The sequence below is a fragment of the Mycteria americana genome, chromosome 5 (genome assembly GCF_035582795.1).
Source record: "Mycteria americana isolate JAX WOST 10 ecotype Jacksonville Zoo and Gardens chromosome 5, USCA_MyAme_1.0, whole genome shotgun sequence".
Lineage (NCBI taxonomy): Eukaryota > Metazoa > Chordata > Aves > Ciconiiformes > Ciconiidae > Mycteria > Mycteria americana.
The window spans coordinates 31700529-31723012 of record NC_134369.1 but is presented as its reverse complement, the minus strand read 5'-3'; the positions used below and the strand labels follow the sequence as shown (position 1 = coordinate 31723012).

Below are 22484 nucleotides of genomic sequence, written 5' to 3'. Positions count from 1 at the left end.
AGTAGGTAAGAAGGAGAGCAGAACGGAGCTCCCCCAAACAGTGTATCTCAAAGGTCCTGGGAAAGCCTTTGGACAGTTGGGTAGCATATGGTTGCTTCCTGGCAGCTTTAATAGAGGAGAGACACAATGCAAAACCTAGCCCTTATTATCTGTGAGTAATAAGCAGTTAGTATTATAAAAACAGACATATGAGTAGTGAGCAGCTGTACTATAAAAAGAGAAATCTTTCTAAGTTAATGTGACAATATGTGCACACATGAGTATGGGTATGTATACACTACACAGTAGATTAGGAGGACGCAGTAGAAGGCATATTTTTGGATTTCGAGAAGTGTTTTTGGCATGCTGTTTCTCAACTGTAATTAAAATAGTCATGCAGATCTATTTCAGTAGATGTACATGTATGCTGAAAACTGGATAAGAAATCATAATTAGCAAGTTGCTATTCAAAGGCAGTATGCCAAGTTAGGGAAGTAGTATCAAGAGGAGGACCCAAGAATTCCATCTTGCATCTTATCTCATAGGTGAGTTTTGTGAGAAAAATGTAGATGGCATGGGCAAAACTTTTTCTGGGTGAGTTCTGTCTAATAGCTGTAGCACAGTGGTGGAAACCTGCAATGTACTGTATTTGGTGCCAGAGCTTAAAGAGTCCTTGTTTTTTAAGTGCAGCATAGTGATTTTATTAGAAACAAAGACTTGAGGCTTGAAAGGATGAGTACACACTCTACAAAGCATTGGAGAGCATAAAGAGTGGTTGGACAACATGATTCAGGAAACATCACTATCCAGGGAAGGAACTGGCCACTGAGTGACCAAATAGAGAAAGCAAGGAAATGAGAGACAAAGCAGCATTTTGTGTCACTAGAGGCAGCCAGGAAGCAGGCGTGCTGTGAGCAGTGGGAAAGAGGACTGTAGAAATTTTGTACAGCTGTAAATGTGTAGTCATTCTGTATGTCATGGAAACTGCAGATGATCTTTGGCAATCCAAGGGAATATTATAACAGGGAGTTGCTCAGTGCCTGGTTGTGAAAAGCTCTTCAGACTCATTCACTTACCACCCTGACAAGGAAGATTCTTGTCAGCAGTCAGCAGGTGGGCAAGGAGGTGGCGTTCTGTCTCTTGTGGATGGGACACCAGATGGGATTGCAACAGCTGGGTAAGTTCTCTGAAGTAAATAAGCAAGGAGGTACCAAGGATAGCCCATACTAGCATAAATTACTGCTTTTAGTTTTGCAGAATGTAACTAATTTTTAGAAATCTTCTAATGGTGCCAAAGAAGGAGGACATACAAGGTACGTTCTTAGATGCCATTCGTGTTCTGCACATAAAACAATACAGAAAGTTGAAGAAAAAAAAGAAGTCTGTAAGTATTCTGCTAGCCAGATATGTTGTATAAGACTTGGATCTATGAAATGCATGGCTATATTCTGTGGGGAAAAGAGGCTGTATGGTTTGACTGGCCTCCAGCTCACTGGAGAGGAAGCAATCTTCTAGACTTGTTAGGCCAGACTTGTCCGGATGGTGTTAAATTAGCAACCAAAGGAAATGATAGAAAAGCGAGGAATAAAAATCGCTTGTTTAGCAGAGGGTCAAGGTGTTGAGAATAAAATCAATCAAGGCACCAAGGGCTGAAAGAGGAGTTCTTTAATTGCCTGCTGCCAATGTGATGAGGCTGGCTAATAAAAAAGTGGCAATGGAATGGAAGTACTGATTTCTAAACCTAAATATTGATAAGCTGGAATTTCTCAGACTAGGAGGGAGGATTCCTGTGACTGGAATCAAAGGACAGAAGCAGGTTGGGAACAGCATCGCATGGCAAAAATGACATTTCCTCTTTCCCCAGCCATTGAACCAAATGATCTTGGAGGCCTAAAGATCAATTAATACCTAGAATAAATGTTGATGTGCTTGCTGATGACTGCTATAGACTGTCAAAACCAACTAAAGACCTGGATGAAATACCAACTAGCTTGTTGTGTGTAAGGGGAGAAAAAAGCTTTTTTGTGTCTCTGTGTGTGAAGCCTTCAATACAAGTGGCATGTTGGAGGTTTCGTTCTGCCAGCGTGACAGCACCTTTGCAAATGTTGAGTAGATGACAATATCGGAATGCAAATCCTCATATCACATATTAGGATATTGGCTTAGACCTATTCTCGGCAAATAAAAAACTGAGGTAAGAACTGAGCTCAGAAATAAACCCAGATGTTGTACAAGTGGAAGTGATTGTGGCTTGAATACACACTTCTTTGAAAGGGAATAAAATCTGAAGTGGTCTGATATGTACTTCAGCCTAGATATTCAAATAAATGGACTTTAGTGCCTAAATAACATCTGAAGTACTGTATCTTAGTACTTCCAGAAGAGGTAAATCTCCCAAAGTTTAAAACAAGGTCACACTAACTCAGTTGAAAGAAAGGCTGTGGACAGAAAACTGCAGATGATAATTGGGTTGTTTGTGTAAACGGCTAGAAAGCCACAAACATATAGCTGAAAGGGGAGGCTATGCTGGTATAAAAAATAAGGAAAAAAGTACATTGCTTGCAGTAAAAGGAACTTGAAAAGTTGAAAGGTTAGCAATGGATGAAGAAAGCAAAAGAAATTAACAAGAAACCAGCAGCAGAGTTAGGAAGTCTAAGGAAGTTTTCCAAGTGCATTAGTAGCAAAAACATCTTAGCAATGATATGAATCTGTCATAGATGTGTGTGGTAGGTTTGTCAATAATAGACACAAAAGAAAAAGAGTTCAGTAAATATTTATCTTCTAGGAAGAAAAACCCCAACTATTGATGCTTCACTGTCACATAGAAATAATGCAACAGTTTTCATAACAACACCAAGATGTTGTGAAAAAGCAGTTATTAAAATGCCTAGTTTGTAAAACAACTGGTCAAGACAGCTTGTGTTCAAGAATTTTGAAAGAACTAGCTAAGGAGCTTTAAAAGACATCTGTGTTGAATTTTTCAGTAAGTGGTGGGATACTGAAGAAATTCTGGAGAACTGGAAGAAAGTTCATGTTGCATTAGTATTTAAAAAGGGTAAATGGAGTATGCTGGATGGCTGTATTTAATTACATGTGCTGATATGCTCTCTACTCATGTGAATAAGACTAGGTAATACGAAGATTGCTGCCTTAATATCAGTCTGAGTAAAAATATCAGAATACTTGATATAGGATCAAAGAATTAGAAAAGGGTTCGTAATTACACGTCAATCTAAAGGGCTTATTTGAAAAGACTTCTTGTTGCAGTGTCATTTTTTTAATGAGTTTCAAGTTTGACAAAAGTGATAGTGTGGATGTAGGACATTCTGACTTCAGTCATGTACTTAAATTGGTAATTCTTGATATGTGCTTTAGTGTGTGCCTGGGCTGATACAAATCACTATGTCACATGTAGATTTAAAATAAAAGTATAAATAGGAATCGTTGTTGATTAACTCTGCCTGTAAGTTTCCTGTAAGGGTAAGTTCTGGGCTATGTGCTATTTAACAGTTTTAGCAGTAAGTCGGAAGACGACAAAAAAACTGTACTGATGATCTGCTGATAACATAAATATTAAGATAGGAAAAAATAAAGCAGAGTCCAACTCACCAATGCAATAAAATGAAGTATCTCAAAGAAATAATATAGATATGAAAGGTGGGAATACCTGTTCTGGAAGGAAATATACCAGAGAGAGACTTGATGCCATGGTGGATGATCAACTAAGAGGATTTATTTTGACCGAAATGACTGATGCGATCGTTGCATGGATAAACAGGCAGATCTCAGGAGGAAGCGGAATGGCCATTCTGCATAGCATGGCATTACTGTGCGCTCATGTCTGCCTTTCAGCAAGTACCCTGAAAGACTGGAGAGGGCTCTAAGAAGATCCTAAAGTATCACCTTATATAATAAGCTTTGGCAAAACTGCATTTTGTCATGTTGCTCCCCTTTTTGACCATTACCTGCACTATCTGGACAGAGTACAAAAAGAGTGACGAAGTAAGCAAGGGACGTGGGGACCAACCAACTAATGAGCAAAGAATAAAAGAGTTTAATAGCAAGCAGCAGGAGATCACAGTGACATTTTCAAGGTGAAAGGTTAATAACTTAAAGCTGTAAATACTCATGAAGGAGTGAGCTTCTTTATCAAGCTGAAAGTGGAAAGTTTAGGAGTAATTGAAAAATACTAAGATAGGTAGTAGACAAAGAGTTTTCTTTTTGTCTAGTCTGACTTCCTGACAGTCAGATCTGTCTGTCTGACAGTCTGTACGTTAGTTTATCTTCTCAGAGAAGCAGTGAGAAATATTGAGTTGCTATTTTGATATTAGATGAAGAAAAATACTAGAAAATGCTCTAAAGGAAATTCCTATTTTGGCAGGAAGATGGCTTGGCTGACCTGGAATTGATTTCCCATCATGAGTTCTATAAGAATTTTCTGTAATTTTCTTCTCTTCTGCAAAGTAACATCAGGATTCAGGAAAAATTTCAGCCCTGTGGGTGTCTGAATGTTTTTTTTTCTGTAAGATAGTGAAAGAAATGGAATTACCTTCTGAGTGCTGGAGGCTTCTGATTTTACTGTGTTCGATTACAGAAAAAGCGATGGATTTGCACTGTGCTGTTAAAAGATCCCATATTTTTGCTGTGACAGTTGAATAGTGTTACGTTTACTGTTTCTTCCTGATCATTTTATGTTCCTTAATGGCAGACTTAACTTAAAATCATGGATCTCCTTTCTCTCCATCTTTTATTTCTTTTCACTTAAATCAATGTCTTTTGCTGATCAAGACAGAGAAATCATTGTCGTGGTTTAACTCCAGCAGGCAGCTAAGCACCACACAGCTGCTCGCTCACTCCCCCCCAGTGGGAGAATCAGAAGAGTAAAAGTGGGAAAACTCATGGGTTGAGATAAAGACAGTTTAATAGGGAAAGCAAAGATGTGCATAAGCAAGCAAAGGAAAACAAGGAATTCATTCGCTACTTCCCATGGGCAGGCAGGTGTTCAGCCATCTCCAGGAAAGCAGGGCTCCATCACACGTAACAGTTACTTGGGAAGACAAACGCCGTCACTCCAAATGTCCCCCCCTTCCTTCTTCTTCCCCAGCTTTATATGCTGAGCATGACATCATATGGTATGGAATAGCCCTTTGGTCAGTTGGGGCCAGCTGTCCCGGCTGTGTCCCCTCCCAGCTTCTTGTGCACCCCCAGCCTCCTCGCTGGTGGGGTGGGGTGAGAGGCAGAAGATGCCTTGACTCTGTGTAAGCACTGCTCAGCAGTAATGAAAACATCCCTGTGTTATCAACGCTGTTTCCAGCACAAATCCAAAACATCGCCCCATACTAGCTACTATGAAGAAAATTAACTCTACCCCAGCCAAAACCAGCACAATCATGTAGCTGATAAGAGATAGTCTTTATTATTTGCTTAATGCTGAAATTCATGTCATACAAGAATTACATACAAGCATGTATGAGAGGATATGATGTGGAGTTATTGGAAGCATCTCTGGAGTTCCCAGTTTCAATGGAAAGTGAAGAAGAGTTTTTGGTAGTGACTGTGTGCACTAGATTTTCAGTTCAATCAGAGAGACTGAATGAGCGAGAAAGAAAAAATAATTGAGATGTAAAGCAAGAGCATAGGCTGGACTGGAGTGTTACAAAACCACTATCCAGATCTTGTGCATGGATTCATCATGCGATGAGTCCTCTTCTTCTGAATCATAGTCAGAAATTCTTTGCTATGAGGAAATAAATGAATGGGGGCATATTTCTGTGGGTGCATATGAACAAATTCGTTGCCTGTCACTGGGTCTAGGGTCTTCTGTCCATATTTTGTCTCTCGGTGAACTCAGCTGTAATGACTGCCTTTCCTTCTGCTCATATGCCCAGTTCAGTAAGTGGCATCTTCCCAGGGTAGGTGAGTAGGGTTGTCACCAGGCATTTGAATGAACCCTCTTGGCTTTTTGCCAAAATTGAATAGGCTGTTGCTGACAGTCTGCACAGTGGATATTGTAATTAGCAGATCGAGTGTTATGCAGTGCTCTTTGTGACAAAGCAGTAGTTACGTTTTAATATATCTTAATATCAGACCAAGAAAACTTCTTTAGACGCTTATCTCAGTGGTACAAAAAACTTTTGTACCCTGTTTGTCTCAGCTATCACCAAAGGCAATGGCTATTTTTTTTTCACACTAAAGCAATAAATTCATGTTTCAAGTAGCTTAGGCCTCTGTTCGTGGTTGTCTGCCCCTGGAACTTGTGTTTGCTAATGAGAAAGAAGAGGAAAATCCCAAAGGTGTTTATGTAATTGAGTGGAGGGAAGTACAAGTCAAATATTTTGATTAAGTTTTAGTTTTATCAGGAGGAATGTCTCTAGCAGAACTTCTGCCATGACTGTACTATGTTGTGCAGGTCCATGATATTCAGGCTATTTCCAAAATGCATGAGCAGCTTGGAGCATGTGAGGAGATGAGTGGGTGGAACAGACTTTACAGAAAGCCCTGAGGGAAGTAAATACTGAAGCTACAGCAGTGCTTAACAAAGATCGGGAGATACAGAACTGAACATCATCTCAACAGACACAGAACATAAGTTGGGAGGAGCAGACTCAAATTGTCAAAAGGTCTTGTTTGCTTTCCACAGCAGAATTTCTTTTAATATAGTGAAATAGGTTTGTGTGCAATATGTGATTGATTTCTAGCATGGATATTTTTGGCAGTTTTATGAAGAGATTCCCCCATTGTTTTTCATAAGGCAAGTCAAGAAAGGCAAGCCTTTCATGAGGCTGGCCAAACAAGAATTCACAGTCTTTTTGAGGATTTCATCCCATTATTGAAGATAGCTTACTTAGCAGACCAGTGTCAGTGTCTTATATGCAGTGCAGAACCAGCTTTTCAAACATTAATGTCCCTACATATTTGAACATAGAGGCAGGAAATGATGTAGTGTTTGACAATTGGTCGGTGGAGACCACAGGTCTGTCATCAACACAGCATGTGTTGCAGCACGATGCTGTTCTGTTCCAAAGTTATCCTTTCCTTGGAACCCCATGAAGATGATGGCTGTCTTCAGTGCTGTAATAAAAGATGGAAGGATACAGCACTCTCATGCTACGAAACATTTCACAACATTTTACTCACTGTGTGATGCACTTTGTCATATATATTAAAATGAAAATCATTTAAGCAGTTTAAAATCAGACCAGCTATTGCTGAAAAACTAAAAGCAGTGGTAAATTTGAAAAAGTTGAACATATGTTTTGGGTTTGGGGTTTTTTTTTTGTTTTTCTTATTCTAGATCCTTCTGTATGTTTTCATAATACTGCTGTTCAAATTAGTTCTGTTGAGAATATCTTAGCTGTTATCAATGGCATGTATATACCTCTTTGTCTCAACTGCAATTCATGTGAATAGGATTCCTGTCTTCTCTGACATGATTTCACATTTTTATATTGCTGAATTCATAACCCATATGGCTGAGGTTTGAAAGAAACTCCGTTTGCATCTCTCTGTCTTTGAACACCTTTTGGAAACAAATATGTTTGTTCTAGTCAACTTGTTTATGATTCCTAGAAAAGAAAAGACCAGGGAAAAGACCAATCTTTATCTTAAATAAAGATTACTGCATGCTTAGTTTGGGACTTGTGTATTTTCACATGCATAGATTAAATAAATAAAAAAGCCATTGTTGGTATAAGTTGTTCCAAAGAGAAGTCAGAGGGTACTGAATATTTAATTGTCAGAAGTACTACAATGAATAATAATTTTGGTAAATTTGTTTTACTTTGAATAACAAAAATTTGATCCGGAAGAACACCTCCATTTAAAACCAGCTAATCTTAGCATGCTGGATTTAATATACACATTAGTGAAGTAGAAAATAAGTTCTATGGCCTTTTATATCTTCTGAGATTTTGGTCTTTTTTTCCAGCACAACCAAACTTTACGTCAGGATTCTAAGATTTGATCTGAATAAAAATGCACAAATGTGTAAGCATTGGTGTCATAATAATGATCAAATGTCACAGTTACCAATGAAGGTTTTTATAGAGATATGACAAACGGATCCCTGAGATAGAGCAGTGCAGGTGGATTAATAAGAAGGGTATCGGAGAGAGTATGTATTACTAGATAATCAGATACAAGAAAGTTACCTGATTCCTTAGAAAATCCATGCTTCATGCCTGGCAGTAAGAGAGAAATCTGTTCTCTGAATATGTGCAGTGATGCAAAGGTTTCATTAGTGTTAGTTTCAGATGGGGCATTGTTCTCATGTGGTGAAGATGAGAGCAGTAGGTCCTTCCAAGAGGCTGCTGAGAAATCCATGTCATGTATTGTATAGCTAACATATTTTACAGTTGAACTCTTCTTCTAATCATAGAATCATAGAATGGTTTGGGTCAGAAGGGACCTTTAAAGATCATCTAGTCCAATCCCCCTGCCATGGGCAGGGACATCTTTCACTGGATCAGGTTGCTCAAAGCCCCATCCGACATGAATGCTTTAGAGGTGTAGTTGTTGGCAGGCAGCTAGATGTACTGTTACTGCAACATGGGCACTACTGGAATATACAGCGTCCCTTTAGAGGTTATATACTGGTAAAAGTGGGGGTGGATAAAGAATAGTAAAGAACACATTAGTAGGTATTTTGTTGTAGTTATGTTTTTGGGAAATGGTAGGGCTATTTTGAAACATCATCAGGACAGTATGGCACCACTACACTGTAATGAGGGTGGGTATAATATAACAGGGCTTTGTTGGATATATGTTCATGTTTAACAATATGGGAGCATAGTTTTGTATGGAAACACCAAAGTCTTCCCCTGTTCTTTTCGTTTTGTTATAGTTGTCTCCTGTTCCGGATCACATGAAGAAAACTCTTCTTCACCAAATCCACCTCAGAAGTTCTCCCTGATAAAAAACAGGATGGTGTCATTGCATCAGCCTTCTAAACCAGGTACTACAAGTCCTCTTCCTTACATCCTCCTTATTTCTACTTCAGAATCTAGATGCAAGATAGATGCTGGCAGTCACAAAGACCCTTTACCAGAAAGCTGTGCCACTGGCTTTCTGACTGGAAATGGAGCAATGACTCAAAAAGGCCAGTGTAACCTTAGGGGAGTCCCTTACTTCCTTATAAAACACCCCAAAAACAAAACACAGGAAAAAAGGAAAAAAAAAAAAAAAAAAAAGAAAAGAAAGAGAATAATCTCTCCATCAGCACAGTGAAATCCGCCAGGTTTGGGTTTGGGGGTTCTTGAAATAAAAGCTAATTATTGGAGCTGCTTTCCAGCAACCATAGAACAAACTACCTTTCTTGATACCGAATGAAGTTTTTTTTCAACTGGAGTTTTCTTTTTCTAGGCATTATAAAAGCCCAGTGAGATGGACAAAATGCTTGTGAGATAGGTAGGATGAATTTGGTCTTACTGTGGTGCCAGGATAGATGCAGCAAACACTATACTGTATAAATGCCTAAGAGAAATGAACCAGTTGCTATCAGTGATGTGGAAACTTGGAAACTGAAGTGATGCCTTTTCATTTAGTGAAATAATCACAGAGTGGTTGAGGTTGGAGGGACCTCTTGAGATCATCTAGTCCAACCCCCATGGCTCAAGTACAGTCAGCTAGAGCCGGTTGCCCGTGACCATGTCCAGATGGCTTTTGAATATCTCCACAAATGGAGACTGCACAACTTCTCTGGGCAACCTGTTCCAGTGTTTGACCACTCCTACGGTAAAAAAGTGTTTTCTTGTGTTCAGATTGAATTTCCTGTTTTTTTAATTTGTGCCCATTGCCTCTTGTTCTGTCAGTGGACACTACTGAGAAGTGTCTGGCTTCCTCTTCATTCCCTCCCATCAAGTGTTTATACACATTGATAAAATCCCCTTGAGCCTTCTCTTCTACAGGCTGAACAGTCCCAGCTCTGTCAGCCTCTCCTCTTATAAAAGATGCTGCAGTCCCTCAGTCATCTTTGTGGACCTTTGCTGGACTTGTTCCAGTAAGTCCGTGTCTTTCTTGTATGGGGGAGCCCAGAGCTGGGCACAGTACTCCGGATGTGGTCTTTCCAGTGCTGAGTAGAGAGGAAGGATCACCTCTCTTGATCTGCTGGCAATGCTTGTCCTAATGCAGCCCAGAAGGCTGTTGGCCTTCTTTTTCACAAGGGTGCATTGCTGGCTCATGGACAGCTTGTTGTGCACCAAGACCCCAAAGTCCTTCTCTTCAGAGCTGCTTTGCAGCCAGTCAGCCCCCAGCATGTACTGGTGCCAGGGGTTATTCCTCCCCAGGTGCAGAACTTGACATTTCCTTCTGTTGAACTTCAAGAGGTTCCTATCCAGCCTGTCCAGGCTGCTCTGAATGGCAGCACAGCCATCTGCTGTGTCAGCTGCTCCCCCCTGTTTTGTACCTCTGTGAACTTGCTGAGGGTGCACTCTGCCCCGTCAGTCCAGGTCATTAATGAAGGTGCTAAACAATAAAGAAAGGCCTGTGCATGCTAGAAAAGTCCCATACATTCCTCACAGGAGGTGGCAAGGTGACCTAGACTTGCCAGAGAGGAGTTCCTTATGGTAACATCTTGCAGATGATAACTAATTCTTTGAAGTGTGAACCTCATTTCTGACATGCCCTGGGACTGTCCGTGAGCTTTCTTCAATGTAAGCTTCTTCAGAGCACTTTTGTAACACCTTCAAATATATCCTTTGCTGATTCTAGTAATACGGATATATTTCTCTCTTTATTTTCCCTTTTTTCTTTTCATTTCTGTCACATTTTGCCTTTCTGGGGACCTACACTTGAAGTTCTCCAGGTTCATAGGTGCTAAGCAAAGCTGGATATGAAGCATCTGTAAGGTGGTAGCCAGTCGTGTCGGAGGCTGCAGCTTTCAGTGTTCTTTTATACTGTGACCACATGAGTGTACCCAGTGCTTTTGCTCTGCAATTTACACTAAACAACAGCCTTTTGTTCATTGATCTTTCCATCACAATGCAATGCACATGATCCGTTGCCAGAAAGCTCAGAGGCCTTTTTTTACCAGATGTCAACAACTTCTCTGATCTACTTCAGACTCTTCTTCCAGGCATTCAGATCCTCTCAGGTCTTGGGTTGTGGCAGATAGGCTTTATATAGCCTGGAGAGTTATGGGAATTAGGTGCTTTTGAAGAAGAATGTTGTGTTCACTTATCTGAGCTGCGAACTGCTTTGTTATGTGAGGCACGTTCTAAGGATTAAGTCTGCATTGGTACAGTCCTTGCTACTGCAAGCAGGGGTATTGGTAAGATTTAATAAAATTATTTTGTCTAAATACTACTTTCGAGTAATCCTCTATTTTAAAAAAGAAAAGGAATTTTTTTCTTTCCTGAGCTCTCACTTTGCTCTCTTGCACGGTCATGCTGTTGCGAGAGAAATTGCTTTCTGGGTTTTATGACCAACTAGATTTTTACCTGATAAAAATATTACTACTACTGACAATAAGTCTGTGGGTACTGAGTTAACCTGTCAAACGTCAATAAATTTGAAACAGCACAGCAGGTCTGGATCAGGACTCTGCTTTGTCTCACACAGCCATGGAGTTTCTGAGCTATCGAGATCCCTGAAGCTGTTTTACTGCATCATGAAACCATAGCCTGACGCCGCGCTCGGGCACCTTTCCCTAGATCCAGCAGAGCCGGGGGAGCGGCTGGTGTCCTCCTTCCTGTGCCCTGCTGGAAGGTGGCATTGCATACGCACACGCACGAGTCGACGGTTCACCTGCTTGTGGCTTCCATGTAAAAACGATGGGCTGCACAGTGCAGTAGACCTTTGCTAAGCTGTATGGATTTGATGAGGTGGGCTGAGAAGCTGTTCAGGTGGTTGGCCCAGCTGGTAGGCTGGGAGAGGCAGTACCCTCCCGTGGCCCGCAGGCCAGACAGGGCTGGGGAGGATGTGTGTTCAGGTGGGAGTTCGCAGCCTGTGCCAAGCCACAGTGATACGCAGCTCCCTAACACCTGTGTTTCTCTTACCCCTGCACACTGGGTGCTGTTTGATAAAAATGTAGTTACAATTAACTTTAAAAATGAGGAAACTTGTCTACTTGGGCTGCTGCACTCAAAAGATGCTTCCATTTCTTCTTTTTCTGAGAGGTTGGTTAAAGTATAGCCAATCTTCTGGAGGCTCTTATGTTTTCATTTCTGCCCCACCTGTGTTGCGTGTGCAACCACCTATTCTTGTTATATCCATGGCATTAATTCTGTTCTTTATACCTGTCTTTTCTCCTCCCCAGGAACAGAGCTACCAAAAGGATAACATTGCCATTCATGTTTGCAAGGTCTGAATACCCTATGAACGTCAGGATCACAAATACGAATGTTTAGTCTCTTATTATTTCTCATACAGCCTGGGGGTCCTCCAGTTATTACTGTAATATTATTATTACTGCTGAAAATAAATATCATGCAAGTTAATATCAGCTTACCATATCTATTCAGCCCCACTCTGTGTGGGAGAGTTTTGTGCAGCTAACATCCCTTCAGGGAGTTTATATTAGATTGATGAGAGAACAGTGAATTACTTCTTGTCTAGTTTATAATATGCTGATTATGAAAAATTCCGGCCAGGATGATCTAGTGTTCTCAGTGCTGCGAATGGACTCTGGAGTTTGTTAAGGGGGTGTTCTTGTCCATCCTGCTGGAAGAAAGCAAAACTCTTTAAAAAAAAAAATATATTTAAAGCTTCCATTGCAAAGCTATTTTGCTTGAGCCCCTGTCAAGCTCTTTCTATTGCTGAGAGAGCGTTGACCTTAGAGTTTCATTTGTCCCTCTCTGCCAAAATGCTAAATCCATACAGTTTCAATATCCTTGCTGCGCTAGGTATTGTTCTCATTCAGGATTTTATGTACATGTGGGCTAGACCTTCCACTGCTGTAAATTCACTGTTGATACCAGTGGAAGGATGCTGATTTATACCTGCCAAGAATTTGCAGGGTTGTTTTTCTTCCTGGCATGTTCCTGCATCCACCCTGGGAGAGACTCTGTTGTTACTGCACAAGGCAAACTTTCTTTTTTCCCTTCAACTCTTCCATTTCTTGGGACAGATAGCCTCCATATACTGTAGATCTGCTCATTCATGTGCCCGCATCACCCCTGCCCCGTGAACTGGGGAAGGCCTCAATGAAACCTTTGGTTTCTCATAACAGAAATCTCTTGTACCGTCGGCTCAAGCTGTTCATGGGTGACGTCTACAGACAATTTTGGAAAACCGGACTGGGTGTTATCTTCAGTTGGTGTCCTGGTATCTCAGGAGAGGCAGCAGCTGCTTCTGGAAAACGCTTCCTCCCGTGAAGATGTTGAAGGTAGGCAGAGCTACAGTTCCCCTCGAATGGACATCTGCTTTCTCCCAGCACTGGTAGCAGCTGTGGGTGGCAGCAACAGGAGCCAGCAGGCTGAGGTCTCAGGCACATGTCACTAAAAATACTGCCATATGCCGGTTCTGGTGCACAACTCGTAAGTGTGGTGTCAGTGCCCAAGGGTCGCGAAGAGCAATGTAATGTATGTGTACTGCCTGAGTTGTGTATGTATGTACCCTGTATACAGCCAGCCCCTTTATGTACTCCTTTTGTATCTCCCTGTTTTAGGATAAACTACTTTTGCTTATAGAGACTGGATTTTTCTTAGGAAACTCAATCCTTTACAAGCCAGGGCTGGCTCCACATGTCTGCTGTCTGACTTGCAAAGTCTTTGGCTTTTGTTTTGTTGGACATGTCTTCACTCTGCTTTGTTTGGTTTCTTCTTTTCTCATTCATTCTATCACTTCTTTACTTATTTTCCTCATTTTTACTTTATTCTCCTTTCTCTATTTTCTGTTATGTTTGGGTTTTGTGCATAGTCCTCGCCTTTCTTCTCATGATTCCTTTCTTCAAACTCCTTATCCATTTTCCTCTTATTATCTCTCTTCCATCCACACTGTGTGTCTCTTCTTTTTTTTTTTTTTTTTCCCTCACAGGGGACATTTTCCTCCTGAACACCAGTAGGCTCCCAGACAGATGTGAGTTCAGCCTGCATAGCCCCATCCTGCCTGGGAGCTTGGACTCTTGCTTGCTGGAACTGGCCATATATTCACAGGATGCTGTTCCTCTCCTCCAGAGGTTCACAGTTGAAATCAGATATGTGGAGACAAACAGAAATATAATAATTTCTCTGAGAGTTGGCCCTGAGGAGGATGCCGGGTAAGACAATCAATTTGCAGCTGTTTAGACTTTGAATTGTAGGGTAGGGTGGAGTCCCTCCAGGACACTGTCTATCAGCATCTTCTCCCTTCTTGAGATCATTGCTGCTGTTACAGCAGAAAATGAAGGTAGAACTGTTAGGACTGAAGCATGCAGCTTCCTGACAGGATATCTGTAACAGACCCAGGTTTTGTGTCTCCCCTTTTCAAAGAACACATTTGCTTAGGACTCACTCTTCTTCCCTCATATTTGGAAGGGTCAGAAGTGGTTGACTGTCTCACTGATGCTAGGACTATAGCTGTAAAAGGCACTCAGTCCAAAGACTGCCTTGGCAACATGGCTGATATCGCTAAGTATTCAAGGGGTCCTACCATTGTTACAAGGGTCACATTTCCCATTTTGAGGTAGGGTTAACTTTACCTCCTCTGTAATTTCCTTCTGTCTGCTAAGTTCAGGAGCATCCTCTTTTGCTTCATTTGTAGAGTTCAGGGAGGGGAAAAACAGAGGCTAGAGGTGAGAAGAGGTGAAGACAAAAAAAGAACGTGCAGCAACCCTGGATCTTGTCCTGTATTCTTTTCTTTCTGATCTTCCCAGTGTTTTACTTTTTCATTCCTGCGTGTAGCAGAATGCAGTAAGGAGGAGAAATGGGCAAAGGGAATGAATCACAACAGGAAAAGAAGGAGAAAAGTCCACGCGTCATCTGATTTTGCCATTTTCCATGTGCTTGTTTTTCCTTTGCTGCAATCTGCCTTGTAAGAACCTGGGTCAGACACACAACAGAGCTTTTTATTTCCATCACCTGACTGACTCCCATGGAGAACTTAAGCAATAGATCCCAGTTCTTGTTTTCTTTGAATTCTTTGGCACTCCCCAGGCTGCCATGGAGATCTGTAGCCAAGAGTCCTGGTCAGCCAAAGATAGCAGAGTTTGACTAAAAAAAGGTATTTATTTTCTTTCAGATCCCTCTCTCTCTCCTTCTTTTAGCTATTGCTCACTTCCTTCCTGGCTACTCCTTCCCCTTCTTCTTGCCAATTTCACAGGAAATGTGTTGCATTTTCTGAGATCAGTTTCTAATGTCCTTTTTTACCTATAACTGCCCTTCCTGCTTTGAGTATTTGACAAGCCTCTGCAACTGCAGCCACAGCTCCATTCCCCTGTATAAACTCATAAAATACCCTTTTGATATACCTGCCTGGCCAGGCCAAGCTTCACAATCACTGCAGCATCTCTGGAATGGATCATAGATGTTGTTTAACAGCTTATTTGAGCACTGCAAAACAATTCTACATGAAATCAAGATTATCATCTCTCTAAAAGTGATGGCATTGAGATTTATTAGAATGGAGTTAGCTTTACTGGAAGTTGGCATAGACACTTCCATTGGTATTACTTTTTCTTAGTGAGTGAAATGAAGCACTGGTAAGCTCAGAGGGTTTAGTATTAGGGTTTTAAAGATGGGAAGTGACTGAGTCCTGTTTAAAATCAAGATAGAAAGGAGGGGAAGGAACAGAGACAAAACAGAGTTAGGAAAAGGAGGGGAAGGAACAGAGGCAAAACAGAGTTAGGAACCATGTTAGGTCAAATACCCTTCCTTTTCCCCCTCTTTACAGGGAAACTCTTTAAAATCTCTGCACAATTCCAGAAAAATCTGAGCGTGCAGGCAGGACAAAATTTATTTCTAACACCATGATTGAGCTGCTTCTTACTAGGCAGGTAGTCTGAAATGAACGTTCACTCCATGATTAAGATTTTAACAACATTGGTTGTTAAGAAGAGAGACCATCCTGAAGCGTTCCCACTTTCCAGGGGCTTTCCATAGGGAGTGGGAGTTCTACAAGCTTTTCTGTGTTAACCAAACGCTGCCGCACAAATTAGAGCAGAACAAGGAGGACAATGAGCAAATGACCTTGAGATAGATGCCTATGTGTAGTACATAGTTTATCCATTGACAATTACTACCAAGGGATTGTCTTGAGATCAGAGTAGAAACTTAGATCGAGAAAAAAGGCTAGGTGTCACTTTTTCAGATAATCAGGCACTCCAGAAAATCCTGCTTCAGTCCCTTGTCACCCCTCAATTCCAGGATCAAGCTATACTTCATCATAAATTCCAGCTGCACTAGACCACTTCAGTGAACTGTCCTCTTTCTGGGCCTAGAAATCTTCTCCTGGGGGTGTTTCCTCCTTCAGGATCCATCAGCTACACAGTTCCCAAAAGCTTAGATATGTGTCACGCATGAGAGAAAGTGCTGTCCTGTCCACCTCACTAACTACTAGGATTTATCATTAAATTGGTAGTATTGAAGCTGCCGCTCATTTTTTCACACATGTACCTTAGTGAAAGAACAAAGAAACAGAAGGACCTTCAGACACCATGTCCTCTGAACAAGTAGGGCACAGTCACAGTATTTATTGTTATATACCACACCTATAGGGTGTGGGTATTCTGAATTACTACCATTAGAGGGAGAACCACTGAGGGAGTGAGGTGTTTGAAACTCTATATATTTACCAAAAAAATATAAAATTATATTTCTCATTATTTCAATAGAGCTCAAACATCAAGAGCTCAAACTTGCAAGCTTTGCAAGTCCAAGCCTTCCTCATCTGGCATTTGGCTCAGAAAGCTGTCTTCGCTTTCTCAGGGTTACAGTTACGGTGCTTGTTCAGGTCATATCGAATGCCTTTATTACTATTTTGCTTATCCCACCTTTTCCCTCTTTACCATGCAGACCCAGAAACAGTCAGAGCTGAAAATTCTTCTGAGTCCTGTGTGCTTTTGTTTTGAATGGTTCCACATGCTTGTGTTTGATGTTGACCACAATTATTCCAGTGTTGTCAGCCGAAACTGTTTCAGTAAGGAGCTAGTTTCTTTCAACTCTTAAATACTTGCACTTCAATGAAAATTAAAAAGCATCACTTCGGGCAGGGATAATTTTTTCCCTTTCCATGGTCAATAAGCCAAGCTGATTTTGTTCTGTTTTCCTTCTGAAATATAAAGCACTAGCCATGATAGTCTTGGTAGGTCAAAAAGCAAAAAGTTCACGGCCATGTGCACACATGGGTTTTCAGTTAGCCAACCTCACAAAACAATTATTGCTTAGTTTTTGTGTCTTCCTCCTTTTTTTGGGGGGTGGTGGTGCTAAAGTGCCCTGCCAGCTTCTGAGACACTTGTAGAAATTTACCATCTTTGACACTTCTGTTCTACTATTGTGGTTGTTTTTATCCACAAAAGTTACTTAACTTACATAAGCCTTTGAAAGGGAGTAGTCTGGTTAGCATCCTCAGAAAATGCCTAATATGTACTGACAACAATGAGCACAGCCATTTTGATTAAAAAATGCTGCTAGAAAAGGAGAGGCTGTCCAGCTGTTATATGAGACTATGATTTTTGAACACTAATCTGGGAGTATGATTTACTGCCCGTCATGCTTCTGTTGAAATTGCACCCAAAAATACACTGGGTCAAATAAGAACCCTCTAACTGGCTGGTGAAGGCAAGAGGGCTAGGCATGTGTTCTGCTCTCTCATCTATTTCCTTTTAAGTCCAATGGCTAGAACTGGATATTTGTGAAGACTTGCAGATAACAACTTCCTGTATGTAGAAGAGTAATGTAAAGCTTCTGATTTGTATGTTCACTGATTGAGCCTAGAAGCATTTAGCGTACATACCTTTGTGCAATAACCTGTGCAGCGAGTCCCCCTAATTCAGAAAAGGTTTCAGCTTTCCAGTTCAGCGTTATTGAATTTTTCACCCTTAATGAAGAAATTGTTGTTCTTAATATTAAGATAGTCTTTCTTAAAATTAATGATCAGTTACCTTTGTTAGATATGGAAAGGCATGGCATAGAAAGGATTGGTAAGGAGGGGGAGGAAAACTTCTACTCAGCAGAGGAGATTGAGAGGCTAATGAAAATCAGAAGTTGAAAATACAAATCAAAAATTGAAATTATAGGTTCGCAGGGTGCATCTTGAATTCTCTTCCCTTAAGCATCAGGTTGCTTGCAACTCCAAACTTTCTATCTGTGCAAATTTCTCAAAATTATGTCAGACTCTGATAGCCCTTCCATACATACAGAACAATTTTAACATCTCTATTTAGAAGAAGAGTAATATTATCTCGTTACTTGAGATCTGGTTTGACATAAAATCAATAGGAAAGGTATTGCCAAGCTTGGCTTATCTGGAAGCCTGCTGCAATGATCCATCTTCTGCTAGATCGACAATGGGCTTCGTTCCTGATTCCATTAAGAAAATTAAACTGGCTCTGACTAGCCCCTGTTTGGATAGTGGGACCGAGCAAAGAAGGTGTAATTATTTACAGCATTAGAAATTTTGCTGCAGTTGGATCTTGGGGTGGAGGCTTTCTCTGAAGGGGAATACCCTGATGATGATGAGACTGCGTACACAGAAGTATTCTGGGTGATGCAAAGCTACGTGTCATTTTTGTGGTCTCTGGATGCTTGCCAGCTTTTCCTGTGGTGTTATAAATGGAATCAAATCTCAGTACTAGAGATATTTCAGTGCAGAACTAGAATGTGTCATGGGACCTTAGGGCTCTGACTCAGAAGAGCTGCCAGTTCACATAAGTAGTGGTTTAAGATAGTGGCCTTGCTCTTCTACCAGATGCCACAGTTCTCCCAGCAGAGATGGCAGAATGGACAGTGTGTCTTTCTCAGTTGTGACGTTTCAGAGCTTGGTTTATTGACTTAGATCACCAGTGGGTTTCATTTATTTTGATATATCAGGCTATAAATGGCAAGTTCCAAAATGTCTGGCTCATAAACCATGTAGGATTAAGGTGCAGCAGCTGAACTAGTCATTGTTTTAAGCTGTGGGGCAGTAATCTCTTTAGTTGCTACCACTAAATGTGACACTGCTTGTGAATCAGAGACTGTGCTACAGGTTCCTGCACTCAGGGGTGTGATAACACTGGTGATAACTGTGATGTCTCAGCTGGGGGGGGTTGTAACTTGGTGGAGGTACTAGAACTATGTCTCAGTGCTTGGAAGGTCTAGTATGCTTAATAGGTAAATTCAAAAGATTTAAAGACTGTCCTTACCTTCAGTGGCTCATTGAACCAATTTGATTAAGGCCCATTGATTTTTGTGGCCAACAGGATGCAATGGAGTGATGAACAAAGCTGTGTCATGTAGTGGAAGTGGTTCAGTTCTGGGTCAGTGCTGAATGCTCTCGGATGTTGTGCCACAGTGTGGCAGGGCAGATATATTTATAAGTGTATTTATAAGATATAAGTGTTGGACATTCCTGCAGCTGCACTGTAATACAAAATTAAAGCAAAGCAGTCATTCTCCTTTGTTGGGTAGTAGAGATGGTGCAGTTGTGGTTCAGGGCTGGAGATTTCTGAAGCTGAATTACATTATATTGAACTATTGAATATGATATGATGGGACAGGAAACAGGAGAAACAGGGACATCTTGATAAGAGGCGCTCAACTTCAGATGAGTTTAGGGTATCTGTGGGTATTTATGTGTGTGTATAATGGTGAAAGTGGAAGATGGGGGATGCCATAGAAGGGATAGTAAGAAAGTCTCACCAGAAAAAGGTATATAGTTGGTTTGTGGAGAGAAGAATTAGGTAGCTAATCAGTGGCAAGCAAAAGTGGAGAGGGTGATAAACAATCAAAGTTACTTTGGGTTTTTTGCAAGTTACGAATTAGGTGGTCTGTGATTTTTCACATTGTGTCCAGTAGGGATATGTTTGTTGTGCAGGAGTTGCCTTCTAATGCATTTCCAATGCAAGACGAGGGCTAGATGATCACTTCATGGCAGCTGAAGGCATTTCCCAAATGAAGAAGTAATATTAGGAGCAGAGCCTGACCAACACATCTTGACACTGTGGCCTGGCCTCCTTGTCATTCCACTGGCACTGACTTAGAGTCGCTCATCCGGCGTGCTGCCGGCAACATCAGCAGCATGTAGGGTATGGGTAAATTTATCTCTGTCTGGTGCTCTTTTCAGAAAAGAGCTTAAAGCAAGGATTCCTTGTCACTATCCTTGCTACAACCCCTTTACAAAATAATAACATATAGTTTTAACTGTATTTTATTGTCTTGTTAACATGAGGTAGAATGACAGTTTTTAAAAATAAAATAAAAAGATTTTTAAGAATCCAGCTGGATTTTTTTAATGACACCTGGATACCCTGACTTCCATCAGACTGATTTGAGTGAGGTACTTTGAAAATTCCCATTTGGTATCTCTGTCTAGCTTTCGATGCCTAACAACCATCTTTAAAATTAGAGTGCATGGGACCATCTGTCTTTCTCTGAACTGCCAGAAGTGCTGCACAATTGAGAAACCTTGCTGTCTAGGGGCTATGGCATTTGTTCTGTGGTGAAATGTAAATTGCCAGAGCAATCTGCATTTTCTGGAACACCGCTTCTCTTCTTCCCCTTGCTTTGTGGGTGCACTCCAGCTTGTTAAACTGGGAGATGAGATAGAGAACGCACAGGAAAAGGTTCTCACACTTGACACAACCAAGAAACATTCAGGGCCAGACATTTACTTCCAGAATATACAATGTCAGTGTTAGCTTGAGGAGATCCAGAGACTTGTGTAGCTGCTTGGTTGATCTGTGCTTGCAAGAGCAAACAGAACACAACCATATATGTGGAAGGCACATATTGGGGGGGGGGCATGTCCAAAATTGGTGGTCATTTAAGCCCCATTTTAACTGAAGGATCATTGGGAATGGTTGGATCTTTTCATCATTAGCAATGGGATCTGCAGCAAAGATAACTGAACATGAGCTTGGTAGGCTGAACGTCACTTGTTTTATATTAACACCTGTTTGTTATGTTGGAGTTTACATTCATCAGTCTATTCCCCATGTGAATACTATTACTTCTATTTGGTACAGTGCAGAATCTTTATGCTAGAGACTCCATGGATTCCAGTGTGCTGTGTGTATGTCTGATAGCTCTTTGTTGTCTTCCAGGATGAAATGGAAATACCTGATGGCCCAGATTGGCCGAATAGAAAGACCTTTTAAAATCACCTTGCTGTATTCAAACTGTGGAGCACAAGAGGTTGGAGTACTGGCAGTGGGCTCCTTGCAACTCAGGAACTGCTTTCATGGTATGTTGCAATAGTCAGGTTTGGAATAACCAAATGCAGTCAGAAAAGAGAGCAGCATCTTCACCAAAATTGATGAGTGTGATCAGGGAGTCGATTAGATGGGAGGTAAATGAAAGCTGAGTCTCCTCTGGGGTTTCTGGCAGTGCTTACCTGTCAAGGGTCACATTTGCACGTGTTCTATGGGCGTGCACGCATGTTTACATGCTACGAAGGCAGGGTTGAAGCTCAGAATTATAGGACTGATTTAAGTGATCCTCTCTGCTTTTCAGATTTGCTTTGCTTGATCCTTGTATGAGAAAACAACAGGGCTTATGCTGCATCCAGCAACAGGGATGGAAAAAAGCCTTTGCCTAGATTATTTTAGCATTTAATATTTTTCTTTCTTAAACAATCAAGAACCAAAGACTACCCTGTGTCACCAAAGCCTTTTCCATACTGGGGCTCTATCTTCCAAATCTATAAAGAAAAGAAACATTGATCTGCACTCCATGGGGTCTGTTTGCTACTGCCAGGCTGAGAACTTCTGTCTAAAATGAAAATAATTGGAATGTAATTATTTTCTCCAAAGTACTGAGTGCTCAGCTCAGAAATCCTCAGTTTTACCCGGCACTTACAGTCCTGTTGTGAATGTCGTGCAAATGAACCTCAGGAGCTGTGCAGAACCTTGCTAATGTCATTTAGGCTTCTTGGAAGTACAGGAGCCTGTCGGCACAGGCAGCCTGCAGGTTGGAGACGTAATCATCTTCGCTTCCTGGTTTTCAGGCATTAATGTAACGCTATTGCCTCCGTTTTGCAAACACTGTAGAAATAGCTTGGAATGTAATGTAAGAAGCTTGAAATGTAAAAAGAGAATACTGTTTTCACAGAGCTGTTTCATAATATATCGTGAGACTGGTTTTGATCATATTAGAGATTGAATTTTATTGCAGTTATTAATCTTTTAATTTAACAACCGTTATATTTTTAATGCAATGGGTTTTTTGACAGTCATGGAGTTTTGAGGGGATGCATACAGCCTGAAGCACTATGCTAAACACCCCCAAACAGTCCCTAAATAAGCTGATGCATGCACCCAGCACAACACAGTGCCGTGAAGAAATACTATTTCAGATTGTGTATCTGGATTGCTGCAGAGGTGTCCTTTTCTCTTGCTTCTGGAATTGGTTCCCTAACTTTTGCATCTTTTCCGGAGCAGTAACAATCCCAGTGGA

The 22484-nt window shown here is 41.0% G+C and overlaps 1 protein-coding gene across 2 annotated transcripts in view; it reads left to right on the top strand.

The window, feature by feature from the left end:
• LTK (leukocyte receptor tyrosine kinase) overlaps positions 1-22484 on the top strand; it is a 97435-nt gene that overhangs the window by 34418 nt on the left and 40533 nt on the right. The window contains exons 2-5 of one of the 2 annotated variants that reach the window (XM_075502744.1): positions 8822-8932; positions 13145-13300; positions 13951-14173; positions 21134-21273. In XM_075502744.1, the coding sequence (XP_075358859.1) occupies positions 8822-8932; positions 13145-13300; positions 13951-14173; positions 21134-21273 (630 nt within the window). Of the gene's footprint in view, positions 1-8821; positions 8933-13144; positions 13301-13950; positions 14174-21133; positions 21274-22484 lie in introns of those variants that run through there. The other variant, XM_075502745.1, reaches the window with a different exon arrangement.